The sequence below is a fragment of the Oncorhynchus clarkii genome, chromosome 16 (genome assembly GCF_045791955.1).
Source record: "Oncorhynchus clarkii lewisi isolate Uvic-CL-2024 chromosome 16, UVic_Ocla_1.0, whole genome shotgun sequence".
Lineage (NCBI taxonomy): Eukaryota > Metazoa > Chordata > Actinopteri > Salmoniformes > Salmonidae > Oncorhynchus > Oncorhynchus clarkii.
The window spans coordinates 50411074-50435681 of record NC_092162.1 but is presented as its reverse complement, the minus strand read 5'-3'; the positions used below and the strand labels follow the sequence as shown (position 1 = coordinate 50435681).

The 24608-nt window shown below is 41.2% G+C and overlaps 1 protein-coding gene across 4 annotated transcripts in view; it reads left to right on the top strand.

Moving 5' to 3' along the window:
* The window catches only part of LOC139368650 (E3 ubiquitin-protein ligase MIB2-like), a 72296-nt gene that overhangs the window by 8794 nt on the left and 38894 nt on the right, over positions 1-24608 (top strand). For all 4 annotated transcript variants that reach the window (XM_071107808.1, XM_071107809.1, XM_071107807.1 and 1 more), the window contains exons 2-3: positions 12259-12648; positions 17825-17996. In XM_071107808.1, coding sequence (XP_070963909.1) covers positions 12426-12648; positions 17825-17996 — 395 coding nt within the window. In that variant the 5' untranslated portion in view covers positions 12259-12425. The remainder of the gene's footprint in view (positions 1-12258; positions 12649-17824; positions 17997-24608) is intronic.

Below are 24608 nucleotides of genomic sequence, written 5' to 3'. Positions count from 1 at the left end.
GATGGGCATCAGATGTTAGTGTGATAGAATATGATAACATGGCTGTGTGGGCACTCAATCCTGTGTGGGCACTTAAAATGTTGAAATTTAGTCAATTCAATCAAATGTTCACAGTAAGGTGTTTTTCCGATATTTGTTGTTATAGACGGGCAAAGAATCAGAAAAATGTCATTTAGGTTTGGGTAACTTTGAATATTTCGCTATTGATAAATCTGTGTCAACTTGCATAGGCCTATATGATTAAATAAATAATAGTGCACCTTGCCTCATATATAATGCTTAGAATTGTGGGGAAGGGCCACTCTTTGAAATTAGTGATTTTCATTAGTAATGTTTATGATTAATCCACCTATACAGGGTTGGAGACTTGGGTAGGCTATGTGTTTTGTGTACTGTTATCAGAAAATGCCGTTTAATTTACACTCTTATTATGCACCTAGAGAGTATTACCTTGGAGGTATGCTATTTCTGTCTCTGTCCGAGCGTCTGTGTGTACGTGTGTGTCTGTGTGTGTGTTGGTGACGTCAGCTTCACAAGGCCAACATCCTGGAGTCGCCTCTTCACGTTTGACTTTGAGACTGGTGTTTTGCGGGTACTATTTAATGAAGCTGCCAGTTGAGGACTTGTGAGACGTCTGTTTCTCAAACTATACACTAATGTACTTGTCCTCTTGCTCAGTTATGCACCGGGGCCTCTCACTCCTCTTTCTATTCTGGTTAGACACAGTTTGTGCTGTTCTGTGAAGGGAGTAGTACACAGCGTTGTACGAGATCTTCAGTTTCTTGGCAATTTATCGCATGGAATAGCCTTCATTTCTCAGAACAAGAATAGACTGACGAGTTTCAGAAGAAAGTTTTTTGTTTCTGGCCATTTTGAGCCTGTAATCAAACCCACAAATGCTGATGCTACAGATACTCAACTAGTCTAAAGAAGGACAGTTTTATTGCTTCTTTAACCAGAACAACAGTTTTCAGCTGTGCTAACATAATTGAAAAGGGTTTTCTAATGATCAATTAGACTTTTAAAGTGATACATTTGGATTAGCTAACACAACATGCCATTGGAACACAGGAGTGATGGTTGCTGATAATGGGCCTCTGTACGCCTATGTAGATATCCCATCAAAAATCTGCCATTTCCAGCTACAATAGTAATTTACAACATTAACAATGTCTACACTGTATTTCTGATCAATTTTATGTTATTTTAATGGACAAAAAAATTTGCTTTTCTTTCAAAAACAAGGAAATTTCTAAGTGACCTCAAATTTTGAACGGTAGTGTATATTTCTCATTACCGCAACACAATCTTTTCTGAATATTTGTTTTTGTCATAATAACTTGTGTATAGCCTACATGTTATTTTTATGTACACATATTTGGATAAAGAACAAAATACACACTTTCAGATTAAGTCAAAATTACTAAAGTATACATTTTATGTTTCCTAATGTGTCCTAAATATTGGTGCATTATGGTAATGATTGGCAGGTTTCTGAAATGAGAATGTATGTTTTGGTAGTTTGCCATTGAAAAACTGTACTGAGCTCTATTAGAGATTCATTAACCCAATACATCATCAAACTGTGTCATTTGTTAATCCCAAATGACTTGTTAATCCCAAAATCACTGATTTTAATGCAATTAACTAAAATACCTTATTTTAGATCAAGTACTGTAATTACTTGCATATACTTTCAAAAGTTTGGAAACACCTACTCATTCAAGGGTTTTTCTTTAGTTGTACTATTTTCTACTTTGTAGAATAATAATAATAATAAGACATCAAACTATGAAATAACACATATGGAATCACATAGTAACCAAAAAACTGTAAAACCTCTCTGGGATATGTGGGACGCTAGCGTCCCGCCAGTGAAAATGCAGTGCGCCAAATTCAAATAAATACTATAAAATACTATAAAAATCTAACTTTCATGAAATCACACATGTAAGATACCAAATTAAAGCTACACTTGTTGTGAATCCAGCCAACATGTCAGATTTCAAAAAGGCTTTTTGGCGAAAGCAAACGATGCTATTATCTGAGGGTAGGACCTCCGTAAACAAAGAGAGAAAAGCATATTTCAACCCTGCAGGCGCGACACAAATGCAGAAATAAAAATATAATTCATGCCTTACCTTTGACGAGCTTATTTTGTTGGCATTCCAATATGTCCCATAAACATCACAAATGGTCCTTTTTGTTCGATTAATTCCGTTGGTATATATCCACAATGTCAATTTATTTGGCGCGTTTGATCCAGAAAAACACCGGTTCCAAAATATCTCAAAAGTTACCTGTAAACTTTGCCAAAACATTTCAAACTACTTTTGTAATACAACTTTAGGTATTTTTTTTACGTAAATAATCAATAAAATTGAAGACGGGATGATCTGTGTTCAATACAAGAGGAAAACAAACTGTAGCTAGCTTTCTGGTCACGCGCCTCTATCTAACAGTACACTTAAAGTGACCCTCGTTCTGAACAGTGCTACTTCATTACACAAAGGAAAAACCTCAACCAATTTCTAAAGGCTGTTGACTTCCAGTGGAAGCGGTAGGAACTGCAAGAAGGTCCCTTAAAAATCTGGATTCCCAATGAAAACCCATTGAAAAGAGAGTGACCTCAAAATAAAATCTGAATGGTTTGTCCTCTGGGTTTCGCCTGCTAAATAAGTTATGTTATACTCACAGACATGATTCAAACAGTTTTAGAAACTTCAGAGTGTTTTCTATCCAAACCAATAATATGTATATCTTATCTTCTGGGGATGAGTAGCAGGCAGTTGAATTTGGGCATGCATTTCATCCGGACCCCTCCTGTCACCAAGAAGTTAAAGTTAAAGTTAAAGTTTTAGATTCTTCAAAGTAGCCACCCTTTGATTTGCTGATAGTTTTGCCTACTCTTGGCGTTCTCTCAACCAGCTTCACCTGGAATGCTTTTCCAACAGTCTTGAAGGAGTTCGCACATATGCTGAGAACTTGTTGGCTGCTTTACCTTCACTCTGTGGTCCAACTCATCCCAAACCATCTCAATTGGGTTGAGGTCGGGTGATGGTGGAGGCCAGGTCATCTAATGCAGCACACCGTCACTCTCCTTCTTGGTCAAATAGCCCTAGCACAGCCTGGAGGTGTGTTGGGTCATTATCCTGTTGAAAAACAAATGATAGTCCCACTAAGTGCAAACCAGATGGGATGGCGTAAATCATTTACTCTCCGACAGTGTCACCAGCAAAGCACCCCCACACAATCACACCACCTCCTCCATACTTCACGATGGGAATCACACATGTGGAGATTGGGATGATCACCTACTCTGCGTCTCACAAAGACACAGCGGTTGGAACCAAAAATCTCAAATTTGGACAGATTTCCACCGGTCTAAGCATGTCTCTTCTTCTCAGTGGTGTCCTTTAGTAGTGGTTTCTTTGCAGCAATTCGACCATGAAGGCCTGATTCACGCACTTCCCTCTGAACAGTTGATGTTGAGATGTGTCTGTTACTTGAACTCTGAAGCATTTATTTGGGCTGCAATTTCTGAGGCTGGTAACTCTAATGAACTTATCCTCTGCAGCAGAGGTAACTCTGAGTCTTCCTTTCCTGTGGCGGTCCTCATGTGAGCCATTTTCATCATAGCGCTTGATGGTTTTTGCAACTCAAATCAAAGTTTGTTTGTCACGTGCGCCTAATACAACAGGTGTAGTAAACCTTACAGTGAAATGCTTACTTACAGGCTCTAACCAATGGTGAAGTGTGTGTGTGTAGGTAAGTAAAGAAATAAAACAACAGTAAAAATACATTTGAAAAAAAGAGTAACAAGGCTATATACATACACCTGTTAGTCAGGCTTATTGAGGTAGTATGTACATGTAGGTATCGTTAAAGTGACTATGCATATATGATGAACAGAGAGTAGCAGAAGCGTAAAAAGAGGGGTTGGCAGGTGGTGGGACACAATGCAGATAGCCCGGTTAGCCAATGTGCGGGAGCACTGGTTGGTCGGGCCAATTTAGGTAGTATGTACATGAATATATAGTTAAAGTGACTATGCATATAAGATAAACAGAGAGTAGCAGCAGTGTAAAAGAGGGGTTGGGGGGGGCACACAATGCAAATAGTCCGGGTAACCATTTGGTACCTGTTCAGGAGTCTTATGGCTTGGGGGTAAAAACTGTTGAGAAGCCTTTTTTGTCCTAGACTTGGCACTCCGGTACCGCTTGCCATGCGGTAGTAGAGAGAACAGTCTGTGGCTGGGGTCTTTGACAATTTTTAGGGCCTTCCTCTGACACTGCCTGGTGTAGAGGTCCTGGATGGCAGGCAGCTTAGCCCCAGTGATGTACTGGGCCGTACGCACTATCATCTGAAGTGCCTTGTGGTCGGAGGCCGAGCAATTGCCGTGCCCGGCAGTAATTCAACCGGTCAGGATGCTCTCAATGTTGCAGCTGTAGAACCTATTGAGGATCTTAGGACCCATGCCAAATCTTTTTAGTTTCCTGAGGGGGAATAGGCTTTGTCGTGCCCTTTTCACGACTGTCTTGGTGTGTTTGGACCAATCTAGTTTGTTGTTGATGTGGACACCAAGGAATTTGAAGCTCTCAACCTGCTTCACTACTGCCCCGTTGATGAGAATGGGGATGTGCATCTCCTTAGTCTTGGTTATGTTGAGGGATAGGTTGTTATTCTGGCACCACCCGGCCAGGTCTCTGACCTCCTCCCTATAGGCTGTCTCGTCGTTGTCGTACAACTGCACTTGAAGAAATGTTCAAAGTTCTTCAAATTTTCCGGTTTGACTGACCTTCATGTCTTAGTAATGTCTCAGGTCCACGGTGTTTCCTCTGACACATTGGTGCGGCTGGCTTCCGGGTTGGATGCGCTCTGTGTTAAGAAGCAGTGCGGCTTGTTTGGGTTGTGTTTCGGAGGACGCATGGCTTTCGACCTTCGTCTTTCCCGAGCCCGTACGGGAGTTGTAGCGATGAGACAAGATAGTATTTACTAATAATTGGATACCAAGAAATTGGGGAGAAAAGGGGAGAAAAAAATAATAAGATCCTCATTCTGAAGGCATATAAGTGAAGTAATTAAATTAACTCTCTACTCCTCTAGATGATGCATCATAACAATATTTAGAAATAAAATATTGGAGTTTTTACAACAACTTCAAAAAGTGTTGCGGTAATGAAAAACACAGATGCAGTGTTTTTACGTAATAAATATTATAGTTTAATGACTTCAAGTATTGTAACATTGGTATGATTTATGGACAAACTACAGCAACATATTTTGTATTATTCAAATCATTTAGATTTTTCGAAAGTAACATTTTATAAGTGACCCAAGAATTTAAACTGCGCATTTCGGTAATGACAATTTTGGGGTGAAAAGTACAAAATTCTAGGGAAATGTTGATTTAAAAATAGAACTAAGCATCTTAGTCTTCAGAATGAGTTGATTGTGGCAGATGCATCATGGTTTTCTAACGATTTGTTACTGCCATGGATGAAACTGGTTTCATGCGACTCACCCAACCACAGGCCCCTGTATGGCCCACAAAATAATATGGACCTCTGCTGTGTTGGTGATGTTGGGTTTTGGCTTGCTTGCGCTCTTGCTTGCTTACAGTAATTATAGGAGGATACAATTTGGTGGCTGAGAATCCTTTTGAATAACCTGGTTGTCCTTTATGGCTGCCCTACTCCTTTTCATGTTGATTTATTGATTAGGTTCTAAACGTGGTCCACCCAGAAGTCTGCTGTACACCTTTGTGGGAAGATCCGTTTAGCATGCCACAAATGTAACCCATTGATTGTGAATATCGATTCCCAGTTTTTCTTCTTTGGTCCGATGTCAGCCAACTAGCCACTGTATCCTACTGGGTTGAGCTAAGCTCCCACTGTGGAACAGTGTTCTTCTAAAGCCAGGATAAGGGCTTGTTGTGTAGGTAGTCACCCCCAGATTCATCCATGCTGGGAGTGTACTTGGCACAGTCATTCCTAATCCAATTTGAATTCTGATTTAGATATCAGTATGCTCTGGCAAGATGGTGAAATCCCTGCCTGATCAAGAGGCACAAGCATGGAGGGAGATTGGTAGGCAAATGTCTCCTTTCCCTAATCTCCATAGATCTCTCCATCCAAAGGGTGCATCTCAGTCATTTCAATTATCCCAACCTTTTCTGTTCCAGGTACAAACAAATCACTGTCAATCTCTTTAGGACAACCAGTCAAATGTATCAGTGAATATACTGTAACAGATTAAAGGTTTTAATATTGTTATAAACTATTTGCATTGTGAAAAGTAATGTAAAATTGCTTATAATTCCATTAGCCTAATACTCCCATGTCTCAACTGTGAGGCCTATTCTTTTTGGGAGAAACATATGTTAAAAACATTCGGACCACCTGCAGTAGAAAACAACTGGCCTAGACGATCTCTTTATCCTAGTTTATTTTCCTGTATCAAGGGTGATCTGAAAGAACTGCTAGGATTTCTAATTTATTGTTTTCATCTCACCGGTAGATCAGAGCAAATGGAGAAGAGGAGCCAAGGATAGGAAGCTACTTTAGACTATCGATACTCACCCGGAGGCTCCCCTTAAACACAGTGTCAGATGACTGGCCAGAGTTATTAATCCAGTGAAGGCAGGTTAAACTGTGATTTTAGGGCCGGAGAAAGAGAGTATGAGCAGCCTGCTTGTTCTCTCTCTGATTCCCCCCCCCCCCACTCCGTATGTTTTCACGCTTAAGCAGATACCTTTAACACACAAATGACACAGTAATCTCTGTAAACATACAAATATAATCTCAAAAGTAGTATAATAATTTTGTTCGGCCTACTGCTGCTGGATTAAGATGGATTTAGGCCTACACTAAACCAAGTATCTGAATACTTATCATGGGATTAAGACTAAATTAGGCACCAACAAAAAATGCATTTGGTCTACATTGTCAGTTGTATCAACCAGGGTGAATAAATGTTGTTTGTAAGCATAAAGCTTCATAGGTAGTGTTGTATGCATGGGTAGATAATAGTTGCAGGTTCTGTCTGTTATTGGAAGCTGTGAGTGTTAAATAGTCTTTCCAGTGAGAAGTGACAATTAAAGGGAGAGCTGTGAAAAGTTCAGAACTTCTGTAGATTAAGCTACATGCTTGGTTTTAACAAGGGAAAATGTCAAATTTGAGTGTTTCACTTTACGATCCATTTGTGACAGGTTTTTATTGGATTCGTCTCTGCTTTTTTCTTGTCCTCACACAAAATGCACAAACAAAATTCTGTAGGTCGTTACGTAAAGGCTGCAAGCCCACAGTAGGCAGCCCAGGCAGGCAGATGAGGAGGATGCAGAGAGACAGGCTGATCTAGTGTGCTCCACATCTACAGGCGGCTGGACTGCCTGCCTCTATCTATGCAGTAGCTCCCCCTCGATTCCCCTGTGTACGGTAGACACAGACCGAAGCAGCATCCAGGAATGCCATCACCAACATGATCAACGTAAATCAACCAAAGCCAAGCATTTGTTGGCCGAGGGACAACCGAGGTAGGCCTCCCCTGCCTCAACAACGGTAGGGTAATTGTCCGTGGTTAACTCAGCAGTTTAAAAAAGGTGACTGTGCTTTTTAGCCTCTTGTTGTGGCTGTGTAGACAGACAGTGTTTCAACAACCGGTTAACTGAGACATTCCTCCTAGTGGTTAAGAGCATTGAGCCAGTAACCAAAAGGTCACTGGTTTGAATCTCCAAGCCGGCAAGGTGGAAAAATCTGCCGTTCTGTCCTTTAGCAAGGCAGTTAACCCCCAACAACAATTGCTCCCCAAGTGCTGATGATGTCGATTAAGGCAGCCCCCCAGACCTCTCTAATTCAGAGGGGTTGAGTTAAACGCGGAAGACACATTTTGGTTGAATCCATTCCGTTATGAATGGATTCAACTGACTACACTACATGACCAAAAGTATGTGGACGTGCTCGTCGAACATCTCTTTCCAAAATCATGGGCATTAATATAGACTTGATCCTCCCTTTGCTGCTATAACAGCCTCCACTCTTCTGGGAAGCCTTTCCACTAGATGTTGGAACATTGCTGTGGGGACTTGCTTCCATTCAGCCACAAGAGCATTAGTGAGGCCGGGCACTGATGTTGTGCGATTAGGCCTGTCTCTCAGTCGGCGTTCCAATTCATCCCAAAGATGTTCGAAGGGTTTAAGGTCAGGGCTCTGTGCAGCCCAGTAGAGTTCTTCCACACCAATCTCAATTGGTTTCTGTATGGACCTCACTTTGTGCACGGGGGCATTGTCAGGCGGAAAGGGCCTTGCCCAAACTGTTGCCACAAAGTTGGAAGCACAGAATCGTCTAGAATGTCTTTGTATTCTGTAGCGTTAAGATTCCCCTTCACTGGAACTAAGGGGCCTAGCCCGAACCATGAAAAACACCCCCAGACCACTATTCCTCCTCCACCAAACTTTACAGTTGGCACTATGCATTCGGGCAGGTAGTGTTCCCCTGGCAACCGCCAAACCTAGATTCGTCCATCGGACTGCCAGATGGTAAACCGTGATTCATCACTCCAGGGAACACGTTTCCACTGCTCCGGAGTCCAATGGCGGTGAGCTTTACACCACTCCAGCTGACGCTTGGCATTGCGTGTGGTGATCTTAGGCTTGTATGCGCCTGCTCGGCCATGGAAACCCATTTCATTAAGCTCCCGACGAACAGTTCTTGTGCTGACGTTGCTTTCAGAGGCAGTTTGGAACTCGGTAGTGAGTGTTGCAACTGAGGACAGGCGTTTTTTACGCGCTTCAGCACTCTGTGGTCCCCTACTGTGAGCTTGTGTGGCGTACCACTTCGTGGATGATCTGTTGTTGCTCCTTGATGTTGCCACTTCACAATAACAGCACTTACAGTTAACTGGGGAAGCTCTAGCAGGGCAGAAATTTGATGAACTGACTTGTTGGAAAGGTGGCATTCTATGACGGTGCCACTTTGAAAGTCACTGAGCTCTTCAGTAAGTTCATTCTACTGACAATGTTTGTCTATGTAGATTGCCTGGCTGTGTACTCGATTTTATACACCTATCAGCAAATCCACAAATTTGAAGGGGTGTCCACGTTATTTTGTATATATAGTTTAGATATCCCCTTCCCCTATGCTAAAGTAGGCCATATATGCAGCCTGACTGGCTGGCTGTCTGACTGGTGGGCTGTCTGATTGGCATACCTCTCTTATTTGTGAAAGTTCCTGCCATTCTGCCAACTCAGTCCTCCACATGAATAAGCACTTCCTTCCTGCGTTTGTTGGGTTTCAAGTGGCTGCTGGGCACTAATGCTACATGCCATAGTGTCATGATGAGGGCATGACTGTGTGGCTGCTGTGTCATGTCAGGGGTACAGAGGAAAGCAGTGAGCGTGTTAGGGGAGTCTAATGTCCAGCTGCTCCTCTATGAGTCAGCCCATGTCACACAGCATGGGGCTCAGTGAATGTTGAAGAAGGAACAGGATAAAATCACAGGGCTTCAGTACATGGGTTAATGAGACAAAATGCATGCTGCTGCAGTGTCGCAGACAGTATGGGAGTGGTGTAAAGCTCTCTGATTATTGAGACCATAGAGATCCTGGCTATGTCATAAACTGTCAAAGTCCCAGAATGTGGTGAAAATAGCAGCCATATTGGTCAGGGAGAAATCCAAACAAATTTAATTGGAATGAATGCAGGAGAGGCATAATCCGGATTTTATTTACGCAGGAAAATTTAAGCAAGGCATGTGATCTATCAGAAAATGTGTAATAGAATTATTGTTACCCAATAATATTGTCATATAATTATAAATATGGTTTATATGGGTTTTAAACAAATGTTCTGTGATATATATACAGTGACAAGAAAAAGTATGTAAACCCTTTGGAATTACCTGGATTTCTGCATAAATTTGTCATAAAATTTGATCTTAGTGGGGGAGCAATATGTGTTGGACTGCAGAGTGAAGGAAAAGCAGCCAACAAGTGCTCAGCATATGTGGGAACTCCCTCAAGACGGTTGGAAAAGCATTCCAGGTGAAGCTGGTTGAGAGAATGCCAAGAGTGTGCAAAGCTGTCTACTTTGAAGAATCTCATATCAAATATATTTTGATTTGTTTAACACATTTTTGGTTACTACATGATTCCATTTGTGTTATTTCATAGTTTAGATGTCTTCACTACTATTATACAATGTAGAAAATAGTCAAAATAAAGAAAAACCCTTGAATGACTAGGTGTGCCCAAACCTTTGACTGGTACTGTGTATATATAGCCTCTAAAATATATGTAAAAAGACCATACATTTCAACATTTTTGTTTTCTTGAAAAGCTAGTATATGATACAATATCAGTACTTGTTGCATTTACAACTTGTCAAAGTCCAATCAACTGATTTCAGCCAATAAATGGCTGTGGATTGACTGCATTGTTTGAATGGAGTGTTAGCACATTGGCAGTTAATTAGAAAAAAATGATGGAATCATAACTCTAAAACTGTCTGGCTAGCTAACTAGCTAACAGAGTGCAGATTAAAGGTGCTTTTCGTGAATTCACTCGGCCATCTACTCCAATTTCAGAGCGCTCTCATCTGAGTGTGCCAGAGCAAGGAATAACTAATGAATTTATGAACGTTCAACACCTGTTGAATATGGCCAGTGTCGGTAAACGTCAGCAAAAATATATAATTTAAATTGTTGCCAGCAGCACAGGATAACATGAAAACAGCCTAACCAGCTCTGCAAGGGCGAGTAAAATGGTCAGTGAGTTGTTTTTTCATTTGTGTCTGGAAGTAGCTAGCCAACGTTAACCAGTTAGCTTAGGTGCTGGACTGCCGTTGTGAGGTCAGAATGCTTGGATCAACCTTACTCCTCCGAGAGCGTCCAGTGTGCGCTCTGAATGTTCCGAGAACGAAACGCTCTGAATTTAAAAACAGACAATCTGACAATGCTCTGAATTTACGAATACCCAGAGCGCACTCTGAGAGCAATCTGGCACTCCAAAATGAATTTACTAACACATCCATATTCTTAATTAATTATTTTTCACTATCTTATCAATAGAAATAGACAGGAATTCAAGTCAATGATGGCATAATGGATGGCCTCCTGAGTGGCGCAGCGGTCTGAGGCACTGCATCAGTACAGACCCGGGAGACCCATGAGGTGGCGCACAATTGGCCCAGCGTCGTCCGGGTTAGGGGAGGGTTTGGCCGGCCGAGATGTCCTTGTCCCATTGCGCTTTAGCGACTTCTTGTGGCGGGCACGGTAGCAGTGCGGGGTCATTTTTCAGAGGACGCATGGCTCTCGACCTTCGCCTCTCACGAGTCCGTACGGGAGTTGCAGCGATGGGACAAGATTGTAACTACCAATTGGATATCATGAAAAAGGGGTAAAAACTACCAACAAAAAAAAGATGGTATAATGGGTGGACTGGAGGCCGTTGCTAGTGTACCCGTAGACAACAACATCTAGGTTAAAGATTACAAGGTTAAGACAACGTGGTTATAATTTCCCATAACTCTTTGCAATTCATGGGACCAGCGGCGCTAATAGTTATCAATGGCACTGGTCTCATTAATTTGTTTATTTAGAACGCTTTTCCATGGAATTATTACATTGTCTTAACCTTTTGGTTTTTTTTTACCTAGAAGAAAAGCCAGATGTAAAAGCAGGAAGTGTACCCATCAATCTGGAATGTGATTTGTTGAATCAACTCAACTGACATTACAAAAAAATTACATTCCATTGCATAATTTGAATGAACATTCAACATTACCATGGAAATTATTGCATCACAATACCAGGCAGCCATTGCGAGTGTACCCATGAGTTTACCAGTCAAATTGCCAGGGTTAGAGGTTCCAAGCCCATTCTATTTCTATGATCTTATCACAGCACTGGCAAACCATGGTTTACCAATTCCCTGACAAACATGGCTGACATTTATCCCATCATAAGACGGTCCATGTCCATTCTAGTGTTCTAATTCCTAATTCTATGATTGAGACCATTGTTTTAGGGCTTAGGCTGACTTCTTTTTAAAAAATGGTCAAGATCATTAAATTGTTTACCAATGAAGAAGTGCCAGTGAATGGCCAATCTGAGCTAGCCTATTTACAGAAAAAGATGCTTGGCTGCAATAACTATTTGTCACAAAATGAAAACTCAAATGCCAGTTTTCATTCACATCTCTGCTCGTAGACAGCGCCCCAATTGATTAGACATATTTTTATTTCTCTCTCCTTCTCCCGTCAGTCACCCCTGATCTGGTCCCGGAGCCCCTGGTGCTACCCGTGGTGCCCTCCCTGCCCTCTGTGCGGGTCCGTCCTGCCCTTCACAGGCCCCGGAGGCGCAACAACAGCAGCAGCGGAAGCGACCCCACCAGGCCGCGGCCCTCGGGCCCGGCTGGCCCGAGACGCAGCATGGAGGTGGGCATGCGCGTGGTGCGCGGTCTGGACTGGAAGTGGGGGAACCAGGATGACAGTGAGGGTCACTTGGGCACAGTGGTGGAGATCGGGCGGCAAGGCAGCACCACCACGCCCGATAAGACGGTGGTGGTACAGTGGGACAGCGGCACGCGCACCAACTACCGCACAGGATACCAAGGCTCCTACGACCTGCTGCTCTACGACAATGCCCAGATCGGTGAGCATAGCACCCCACCTCAGCTGTTTACACACATATAGACTATGTACTTACAGTGAATTCATAAAGTTTTCAGACCCCTTCACATTTTGTTACATTACAGCCTTACTCTAAAAATGATTAAATTGTTTACCTCATCAATCTACACACAATATCCCATATTGACAAAGTGAAAATGGGTCAGACGGTTGGATGTATGTATTAAAAATAAAAAACAAATAAGTGTTCAGACGCTTTGCTATGAGAATCGAAATTGAGCTCAGGTGCATCCTGTTTCCATTGATCATCCTTGATTGGAGTCCACCTGTGGTAAATTCAATTGATTGGACATGATTTGGAAAGGCACACACCTGTCTATATAAGTTCCCACAGTTGACAGTGAATGTCAGAGCAAAAACCAAGCTATGAAGTCAAAGGAATTGTCTGTAGAGCTCCGAGACAGGATTGTGTCGAGGTACAGATCTGGGGAAGGGTACCAAAAAATGTCTGCAGCATTGAAGGTCCCCAAGAACAGAGTGGCCTCCATTCTTAAATGGGAGAAGTTTGGAACCACCAAGACTCTTTCTAGAGCTGGCCGCCCGGCCAATTTGAGCAATCGGTGGAGAAGGGCCTTGGTCATGGAGGTATGCCAATCAGGAGTTTGCCAAAAGGCACCTAAAAGGCTCTGACCATGAGAAACAAGATTCTCTGGTCTGATGAAACTAACATTGAACTCTTTGGCCTGAATGCCAAGCGTCATGTCTGGAGGAAACCTGGCACCATCCCTACGGTGAAGCATGGTGGTGGCAGCATTGTGCTGTGGGGATGTTTTTCAGCGGCAGGAACTGGGAGACTAGTCAGGATTGAGGGAAAGATTAGCTAAGCAAAGTACAGAGAGATCATTGATGAAAGCCTGCTCCAGAGCGCTCAGGACCTCGGACTGGGGCGAAGCTTCACCTTTCAACAGGACAACGACCCTAAGCAAACAGCCAAGACAATGCAGGTGTGGCTTTGGGACAAGTCTCTGAATGTCTTTGAGGGGCCCACCTAGAGCCTGGACTTGAACCCGATGGAACACCTGAAAATAGCTGTGCAGCAGCACTCCCCATCCAACCTGACAGAGCTTGAGAGGATCTGCAGAAAAGATTGGGAGAAATTCCCCAAATACAGGTGTGTCAAGCTTGTAGCGTTATACCCTAGAAGACTTGAGGCTGTAATCGCTGCCAAAGGTGCTTCAACAAAGTACTGAGTAAAGGGCCTGAATACTTATGTAAATGTGATATTTCTGTTTTTTTTATCTATTTTTTATACATTTGCAGAAATGTCTAAAAACCTGTTTTTGCTTTGTCATTATGGGGTATTGTGTGAAGATTGATGAGGGGGGAAAATGGTATAATACATTTTAAAATAAGGCTGTAACATCGCAAAATGTGGAAAAAGTCAAGGGGTCTGAATGCTTTCTGAATGCGGTGTATATACTGTACAGTGCCTTCAGAAAGTATTCCCACCCCTTGACTTTTTCCTCATTTTGCTGTGTTACAGCCTGCATTTAAAATTGATTAAATTGCATTTTTTGTGTCACTGGCCTACACACTCCATAATGTCAAAGTGGATTTATGTTTTGTGAAATTTTTACAAATTAATAAAAAATGAAAAGCTGGAATGTCTTGCGTTAATAATTATTCAACCTCTTTGTTATGGCAAGCTTAAATAAGTTCAGGAGTAAACATGTGCTTAACAAGTCACATAATAAGTTGCACGGACTCACAAAGAAGGGCATCTACTGGTAGATGGGTAAAAATACACTGAGCAAAAATATATACGCAACTTGCAAGAATTTCAAAGACTGTACGGAGTTAATGTTCATATAAGGAAATCTGTCAATTGAAATAAATTCATTAGGCCTAATTTATGGATTTCACATGACTGGGAATACAGATGCATCCCTTGGTCACAGATAACTTTTTTTTTAAGGTTGGGGCATGGATAAAAAAAAACAGTCAGTTTCTGGTCTGACCACCATTTGCCTCATGCAGCGCGACATCTCCTTTGCATAGAGTTGATCTGTTGATTATGGCCTGTGGAATGTTGTCCCACTCCTCTTCAATGGTTGTGTGAATTTGCTGGATATTGGTGTGAACTGGAACATGCTGTCTTACACATCGATCCAGAGCATCCCGAACATGCTCAATGGGTGACATGTCTGGTGAGTATGCAGGCCATGGAAAAACTGGGACATTTTCACCTTCCAGAAATTGTGTACAGATCCTTGCTCCATGGGGCCATGCATTATCATGCTGAAATATAAGGTGATGGAAGCAGATGAATAGCACGACAATGGGCCACAGGATCTCGTCAAGGTATCCCTGTGCACTCAAATTGCCATTGATAAAATGCCATTTTGTTCATTGTCCGTAGCTTATGCATGTCCATATCATAAACCCACCACCACCATGGGGCACTCTGTTCACATCATTGACGTCAGCAAACCACTCACCCACACGACGCCATCTGCCCGGTACAGTTGAACCTAGGATTCATCCATGAAGAGCACACTTCTCCAGCGTGCCAGTGTCCATCGAAGGTGAGCATTTGCTCACTGAAGTCAGTTATGGTGCCAAACTGCAGTCAGGTCAAGACCCTGGTGAGGCGATGAGCATGCAGATGAACTTTCCTGAGAGGGTTTTTGACAGTTTGTGCAGAAATTCATAGATTGTGCAAACCCACAGTTTCATCAGCTGTCCAGGTGGCTGGTCTCAGACGATCCCGCAGGTGAAGAAGCCGGATGTGGAGGTCCTGGGCTGGCGTGATTACACGTGGTCTGCGGTTCTGAGGCCGGTTGGACGTACTGACAAATTCTCCAAAACCTGTGTAATGATCATGCTGTTTAATCAGCTTCTTGATATGCCACACCTGTCCAGTGGCTGGATTATCTTGGCAAAGGAGAAATGCTTACTAATGGGTATAAACACATTTGTGTACAATATTTGAGAGAAATACGCTTTTTGTGTGTATGGAACATTTCTGGAATATTTTTTTTTCAGCTCATGAAACATGGGACCAACACCTTTACATGTTGCTTTGGCTTTTTTTATGGTGGTTTTGGAGCAGTGGCTTCTTCCTTGGTTTTGGAGCAGTTTTGGAGCAGTGGCTTCCGGCCTTTAATTTTGTCGATATAGGACTCGTTTTACTGTGGATATAGATACTTTTGAACTTGTTTCCTCCAGCATTCTTCACAAGGTCCTTTGCTGTTGTTCTGGGATTGATTTGCACATTTCGCACCAAAATACGTTCATCTCTAGGAGACAGAACGCGTCTCCTTCCTGAGCGGTATGACGGCTCCGTGGTCCCATGGTGTTTATACTTGCGTACTACTGTTTGTACAGTTGAACGTGGTACCTTCAGTCGTTTGGAAATTGTTCCCAAGAATGAACCAGACTTGTGGAGGTCTGCAATTTTTGTTCTGAGGTCTTGGTTGATTTATTTTGATTTTCCCATGATGTCAAGAAAATAGGCACTGAATTTGAAGGTAGGTCTTGAAATACATCCACAGGTATTCCTCCAATTGACTCAAATTATGTCAATTAGCCTATCAGAAGCTTCTTAAAGCCATGACATAATTTTCTGGAATTTTCCAAGCTGATTAAAGGCACAGTCAACGTAAACTTTTGACCCACTGGAATTGTGATACAGTGAATGACAATTGAAATAATCTGTCTGTAAACAATTGTTGGATGTCCTAACCAACTTGCCAAAACTATAGTTTGTTTACAAGAAATTTGTGGAGTGGTTGAAAAACACGTTTTAATGACTCCAGTGTATGTAAACTTCCGACTTCAACTGTGTGTGTATAAATATTTGCTGCGAAGAGACCGATATCGCTTTTGGTCGCAGGTTCAGGAATGGCTGAAGAATTGCAACATTTACCTGGAGCTAACTCTGTAAATCGCACTGCTGGGTGATTTTAAAAGTTTATAGTCAATCGATCAATAATATAATACTTTTAGAAAGAAAAAAATCTTTAATTTACAATCTGTAGAAACTATGAGAATAGAAAGGTTCAGAACTTGTGTGAAACATCATAGCAGATTAGAAAAATATATTGCAAATGGAAATCAAAACTGGATGGTGTTAAGAGATAGATGGGAAGGGTTGAGTGGAGCTGAAGGGGGAGACTAAAAACAACAAGATAACTAATGTAAAATATACTGGTCCGTAAAATGTTTATAGGTTCAGAACTTTTGTGAAACAGCACAGTTAAAAATATATTGCAAATAGAAATCAAATCTGGATGGTCTTCAGAGATAGATGGGAGGGGTTGAGGGTAGCTGACAGAGGGGATCAAAATGAAAAAAAAAGTGAACTATTGTCAAATACATTGTGTCCGTAAAATGTATATAGTATGACTAAGCTGGAAGTAGAAGCCTAAGTGTTGTTGTCCATTGGTTTACTCCAATTAGGGGAGGGGTGGTAGGAATAGGGGAACACATATAAAAACAGGATGCACCTGAGCTCAATTTGGAGTATCATAGAAAATGTCTGAATACTTACGTAAATAGGGTATTTCTGTTTTTTTATGAATGTGCAAAAATGTCTAAACCTGTTTCTCTTTGTCATTATGGGGTATTGTATGTAGATTGATGAATGAAAAAAAAACGAATGTAATAATTTTTAGAATAAGGCTGTAACGTAACAACATGTGGAAAAAGGGAAGGGGTCTGAATTCTTTCCAAATGCACTGTATCTAATGTATTGTTTGTATATCATTTGTTATTTTTAGGTATTGGTCTCATCTTTGTGACTCAAGCAAGGTTCCTCAAGCTCATGTTTACTCAGCATCGCAGAGCAAAGGGCATCTCTCTCCATCTCCGTTTCTCTCGACTCAAGCAGGAAACAGGCAATACAGCCCTGTTTTAGAATTGGCTGTATTAGAATTGAATGCCAAGTGCTAATGCAGGATTCATCTGCATTTTCCCCATTAAAACAGAATTGTTCTGCCTCAGAAGTCAATAAGGCTTCAATTAATGTAGCGAAAGCAAAGAGAAGGAGAGAGGAAGATTTGCATCTCTCGTCATCTCTGTCATCAGTTAACTCTTCTCATTTGCTGTACTGTGAACTAATTCTGGACTGGCTTGTCTTAACCTCCTTCAACCTCGCTCTGACTTTCTCACTCTCTCTCCCCTTTTCTCTGTCGCAGGTGTGCGCCACTCCAACATCATCTGTGACAGCTGCAAGAAGCATGGCATCATGGGGATGCGCTGGAAGTGCAAGGTGTGCTTTGACTACGACTTGTGCACGCAGTGCTACATGAACAACAAACACGACCTGGGCCACGCATTTGAGCGCTATGAGACAGCCCATTCCCAACCGTGAGTACCATACCTCCCCCCCAAACTCTCCATTCCTTCAAAACCCTGTCTCCAGATTCACTTGGGTTGATTTCTGTTCAAATTCGCTTCAAAATACAGTGTGTGATTTTCTGAATTTGATTACAATTAGTTTTACTTTTCAAATAATAACTTGTGCCAGATTAACTTGAGAGGAACCGTTCTAATTGTCCCTGTGTCCCTGACTCCCCTAAGTTGATTCCCATTGTCTCCTCTGCCTGCCTTCTCTAATTAAGTGATCATGCCAGAGATTTGCCAATCTTTGGAGGATATATTGGCATGGCTGTTGTTAGGCCCGAGACGATGTCGAGGGCCGGAAGACCGTGCCAATATGTCCTCCAAACAATGGCTTCGAGGGCATTATCACTTTTATACAAGTACGTGAATTATCCCCTCCTCTCTCCTCATCCAGTCGTCTGTATCAGTTCACAGTAAAGCTCCCAGCCCCTACAGGCACTGTCTGAATGTCAGCTGGGTGGACAGTTCCCTTTATAATATTGGGTGATACTCATGGCACACTGAATTTAAAATGGGGCACAGAATTCTTCTACTAGTCCACCAGTGAAGAGCCAGCTCAAACCTCTGTATTCCTTTGTGTGCTCGCTGGTGAATGTGTTTCTGGGCTTTTTGAAGCTTGAGACTGAATTTCTCAAGAATTCTCCATTCATGTAGTATAATACACTTAGTATTACACAGACACGGTCTGATCATCTGGCCAGGAGCTAAAACTCAAAATGTGAGAACAACACTTAAGCAAATATGTTCAGTGATGCCATGCAGAATACTGTAATACAGTAATTCCTTATGTGGAACCGATTCCCTCTTATCTGTGATCGGCACACATTTCATCACATAATTAGTTCCCTCAAATGAGTGAAGCCTTTTGGAGATCATAGACATTGCGAAAGACATTAGGTGAAGATAGAGGTACTGTGTCAGAGAACAAGCTTACCAACCCTTCAATGGCTGTATGCCCCTGCTGCTTAGGTTTAGGGCTATTCAATTCAAACTGGTTGTCCTGTTCTTAGAGTTAGAGTAGCCTGAACTACTGAAAAGCCTGTAAGAATTAGTATTAATCTTGAAATTCAAACAAACCCCATAAGCAGTTTGGATAGTAGGACAAATGTAAACCGGGTTTCTCTCATAACGAGAGAATAGATCAAATGAATTTGACACTGTTTGCCAGCTCTCATATTCTGTACCAGGGTTCAGTACTGCAACTAAAACAGTCGCATTTGCAACTGTTTGACTTGGCAGTGCAACACACATTTTTATTTAGTTGCAAGGGTGCCAGTAAAACATTTTTTTACCTGGTCATGTTCGTTTTAGGATCACAATTTGCTCTCTTTATCATGTTTTATTCAAACAGTTATGTGAAATTGACCAAAAATTAACCCAACTGTATGAAGCATCAGAGATCGACTTACAGGGAAGGTCGATCATCCCCATCAGTGGGCCACTTGGGCCAGTGAAAGAAATATTGCAATAATTCTATTTTTAACCTAGGCTATATAATTGAGCAACTCAATGAAGAACTACAGCAGTAGGAAAGATGTTCCAAGTTATGAGGCAAGAATGGGTGTGCAGACCAGGTATTTAAAAAGTTATAAGTCTTGGTTGAATATTTGCGATGTACAATTCATCATGGAATGGCGTACCTTCAAAATCATACATTTCCTCTTTGCTATTTGGTCTTTTGAAAAGTCATTGAAGTTGTGGTAGCTGATTTAGAAGTTCTACTGCTCCAATATAATTATTCTATGATTTCATTTCTGATCCGTTTTAATGAGAGATGAAGGCACTTTCATTTACTTCCCGCCATTTCAATTGAAGGGTGTTTTTTCTGTAGACTATTACAACAAAAATACAATTAAGTGTTTGGAAATGTCCTTGAATTTGACCCTGTAAAGGCTACTTGCTCAGCCTGTAAATAAAAGGTAATATATTCTTAAAACAATGAAAGCATAATTTGCTTTCCTGTCAGCTCTTGACCCGGGCCAGTATTTTTTTCATTCGAGCCAGTAGCTTTCAGTTGGCACTGGCCCGGTGTGGCACTGGCAAATTTACCTGAATGTCGAGCCCTGATGTGTGTAGCTGTTAGCGATGCTAATGATAACAGTTTTCAGGCAGATTGAAAGGCAATTAAAAGGTAACTACAAAGTAGCCTATGTCTACCTGGCATAATCATAATTATTTGCATCAATCCAGTGACCATTTTCTTTTGAAAATTCCCACACAAGTGTGCTACAGAAACACTGCTGGCCAAACACAACTGTCTGGCTGGTGCACACCTGAATTAAAGGGTAACTACAAAACAACAAAGAATATGGTTTAAGCATTGTTATGGACTTCGAATATCCCATTTTGAGAACGAAAACCTGCAAAAACTGGGGGAAATATATAAATATATATAAATACAGTACAACAGTGGTTCCCAACCAGGGGTACTAGGACTTCTGGGCATACTCAACCTATCCACAGGGGGTACTTGAGAAGACTCATGAGACCATAGGCCTACTGGTGAAATGCACATGAGGGGGTACTTCTGGGGGCAGAGCAAAATTCAGTTGGTGGTACAATAACCAAACAATTTTGGGAACTACTGCAGTACAATACAGTCTGACAGAGACTCCTTCCCCCTCTCACTTTGACTCCCACCTCAGTTTCTCTACGGTATTGATTAATCATTGGGCATGTATGCTGTTTGGCTCAGCAACCTTCGTTAGAAGAGTCCTTCATTAGAAGAGAGCCCTTCAGACAGTCCTCAGGATGGATGGCTCTGCTGTTCCTGGAGACTTCAGGCCAAGAACAGTGGCCAATGCTTTCTTAGTGGAAGGCAGGGATTCATCCCACTCACTTGATCGAGTAAAGATACATTTTGTAGATTCAGTGACGGGATGCTTGCCATTTACTAATTTCTCCTATTGTGGTAAATGTGATTTGATTAAGGTTGTTTGGTTTTTAAAATGTTCAAGGTTGTTTGATTTAAACTTGAATGTAATTACTTTGCGTTATCACATAAAGAGATGGGCTAAGTCTGGAGTGAAAAAGTTATAAGGTCAGATTTATACTTAACTCCTTTGTTTCAAATAAAGAGTTAAGTCTGGACTTGAGGGCCTGAAAGCTGTCCAGAGAGTAAACACAAGGCCAAATGTTTTATTTCTGTCCTTTGAAAACACTAGTGGACAGCAGTGTGTCCCATAAGACCACTATAAGATCTAATCATCTTATTGGTCTTGTTATTTGCAGGTTGTTTACAAACTACTCAACCCCAGAGTAGGACTTACGCTAGCTACCTGATGAGACTGCAAATCTCTACCTTTTTAAAATATATATCCTCTACTTATTACAAGTAAGAAGATTGATACATATGGTGGGTGTGGTGATGGGATAGTAGTAAACACACAGACCACCACACTGCCACTTTGTGGTGAGGGAAATAAAAGCCTATTATTTAGTTAGTTCACTATGGATGAAATTACTCCCACACACACACACATTAACTTCTCTATATCAACAAACAGTACAGCCAGGTAAAGGCAGATGCAGGATTAGATATCTCAGTAGTTGAGTCCTGTGCATGAATGATAATGGTTTTTTTTTTACCCAAAATGGCTGATGGTCAACACATGTTTAGTGCGTGTGGTCCATGCAGGGAATTGTTTGAATATGAAGTGGTTCTTTGGAGGGATCTCTGTCACCCCAATACTAACACGTTATGAACCTCAGAGCCATCTTTCTGAGCCATCTTTAAGTAATGGAGTATTTCAGAAAGTATTCACACCCCTTGACTTCTTTCACATGTTGTTGTGTTACAGCCTGAATTTAAAATGGATTAAATGGAGATTTTGTGTCACTGGCCTACACACAACACCCCATAATGTCAAAGTGGAATTATGTTTTAAATTGTTTTTACAAATTAATTAAAAGCTGAAATGTCTTGAGTCAGTAAGTATTCAACCTCTTTGTTATGGCAAGGCTAAATAAGTTCAGGAGTAAAAGTATGCTTAACAAGCCACATAATAAGCTGCATGGACTCACTGATGATAATGGTTTTTTTTTTACCCAAAATGGCTGATGGTCAACACATGTTTAGTGCGTGTGGTCCATGCAGGGAATTGTTTGAATATGAAGTGGTTCTTTGGAGGGATCTCTGTCACCCCAATACTAACACGTTATGAACCTCAGAGCCATCTTTCTGAGCCATCTTTAAGTAATGGAGTATTTAGTCTTAAGTGGAATGAAAGAATGTGACTCAGCTGAAGTCAGTTGGCCCCTTTAGACATCTCTGGCCTTGGCTAGAGAGGACATACAGTAAGTAACGTGATGAATGGAGGGCAGACGTGACGAGGAAAACCACTGAGTGAACAGATGGGCTCTTACGCAACCCTCATCCCGACAGAACATTCATTAAGATGAATCCACTAATGTTTCCCCGCCATTACCACTGAGGATTTGGAGAAACTAATCTCACGTGGAAAGTTTTACTTCTTGGTAACTGAGATTAGGAGAAATGGATGATACAAAGAGCCATTGATGGTCTTTCTCAGTTCTGTTTAGGCCTCGCTACTTAGCCTAATTCAGACACTTATGCCTTTTGTAGTCACACAGCTCATGTGGTAGAGCAGACGTCTTTAGAGAAACCCACTGAATCGTAATGAGTTTATTTGAACTATGAATCCCATTGGGGTTGTTTTGAATTCGCTAGATTGGTGTCAAGCAGGAGGCTGAGTCGGTTTCAGTTCTCCTTTGACCAAATATGCCATATGCACGAAATATAGCCAGTCATTTATATCTACACCTCGTCATACCAAAACTCATCCATACTTCATTAGATCATGCCATTGGCGTTTTAGACATACTTACACACACAACATTCCATCTTTACCGTGCAAGATTACAAAACATTGCACTCGTCCGTTGCAATAAGCGTATGCGTATAAGGTTTCATTATGAATCCAACAGTTTATTGATCAGCCTGGTCTCATAGTAAATCTGGGACACTCAAGTTAGTTTGATATGTCACGTTTGGTATGGTTATAAAAGACTGAAGGTTAATTAAGGCAAAAACAAAAGGAGGGTGGTTGGTCGGGGTGTATGTAACGTATAGCAACAATTTTAGCTAACCCTTCCCCTAACTTTAACCCTTTAACCTAACTCCTAACCCCTAGCTAACGTTAGCCAGCTAGTTGTGGCTAACGTTAGCTATGTGGATAGGTTGCTAACGTTAGCCACAAAAAATTGGAATTCGTAATCATACGTTTTGAAAATTCGTAACATACTGTAAATTGTGCAAGTTTGTAATGCAGTGCATTCAGAAAGTATTCAGACCCCTTCACTTTTTCCACATTTTGTTACGCTACAGCCTTATTCTAGGAGATACAGGAGTAGATCAAAGTAGGGAAATGGTGAATAAATTTGTCAATGTTTATATCCAACCATTTGATCACAATTCTGGTTTAGATGTAGTTTTGATGTCATTCATTACACACAGTGAAGATAAATTCAACAGAACATTGACTGTTGCTGCTCCAAGACCCAGCCTCTAAAGCAAAGGGGAAAAACATCATATGAAAGTCACACCCGCAACCCCTCGTTCTTCTTCATGCTTGTTGTGCATGGGGCAAAACACAACAGAGCCCCTCTATACAGAGCCTTCAGAAAGTATTCACACCCCTTGACTTCTTTCACATGTTGTTGTGTTACAGCCTGAATTTAAAATGGATTAAATGGAGATTTTGTGTCACTGGCCTACACACAACACCCCATAATGTCAAAGTGGAATTATGTTTTAAATTGTTTTTACAAATTAATTAAAAGCTGAAATGTCTTGAGTCAGTAAGTATTCAACCTCTTTGTTATGGCAAGGCTAAATAAGTTCAGGAGTAAAAGTATGCTTAACAAGCCACATAATAAGCTGCATGGACTCACTCTGTGTGCAATAAGTGTTTAACATGATTTTTTAACATGATTTTTGAATAATTACCTCATCTCTGTACCCCACACATACAATTATCTGTAAGGTCCCTCAGTCGAGCAGTGCATTTCAAACACTGATTCAACCACAAAGACCAGTGAGTATACAGTGAATGTTCCTGAGTGGCCTAACAGTTTTGACTTAAATCTACTTGAACATCTATAGCAAGACCTGAAAATTGTTGTCTAGCAATGATCAACAACCAATTTGACAGAGCTTGAAGGATTTTGAAAATATAAATGGGCAAATGTTGTGCAAAAAAGCTCTTAGAGATTTCACCAGAAAGACTCACAGCTATAATCGCTGCCAAAGGTGATTCTACAAAGTATTGACTCAGGGGTGTGAATACTTAGGTAAATTAGATATCTCTGTATTTAATTTTCAATAAATTTGCCAAGATTTCAAAAAACATGTTTTCCCTTTTTCATTATGGAGTATTTAATCAAGTAAAGTCAAATTGTAGTTGTCACATACGCCGAATACAACAGGTGTAGTAGACCTTACAGTGAAATGCTTACTTACAAGCCCTTAACCAACAATACAGTTTTAAGAATATACACAAAAAAAGTAAGAGATAAGAATAACAAATAATTAAAGAGCAGCAGTAAATAACAATA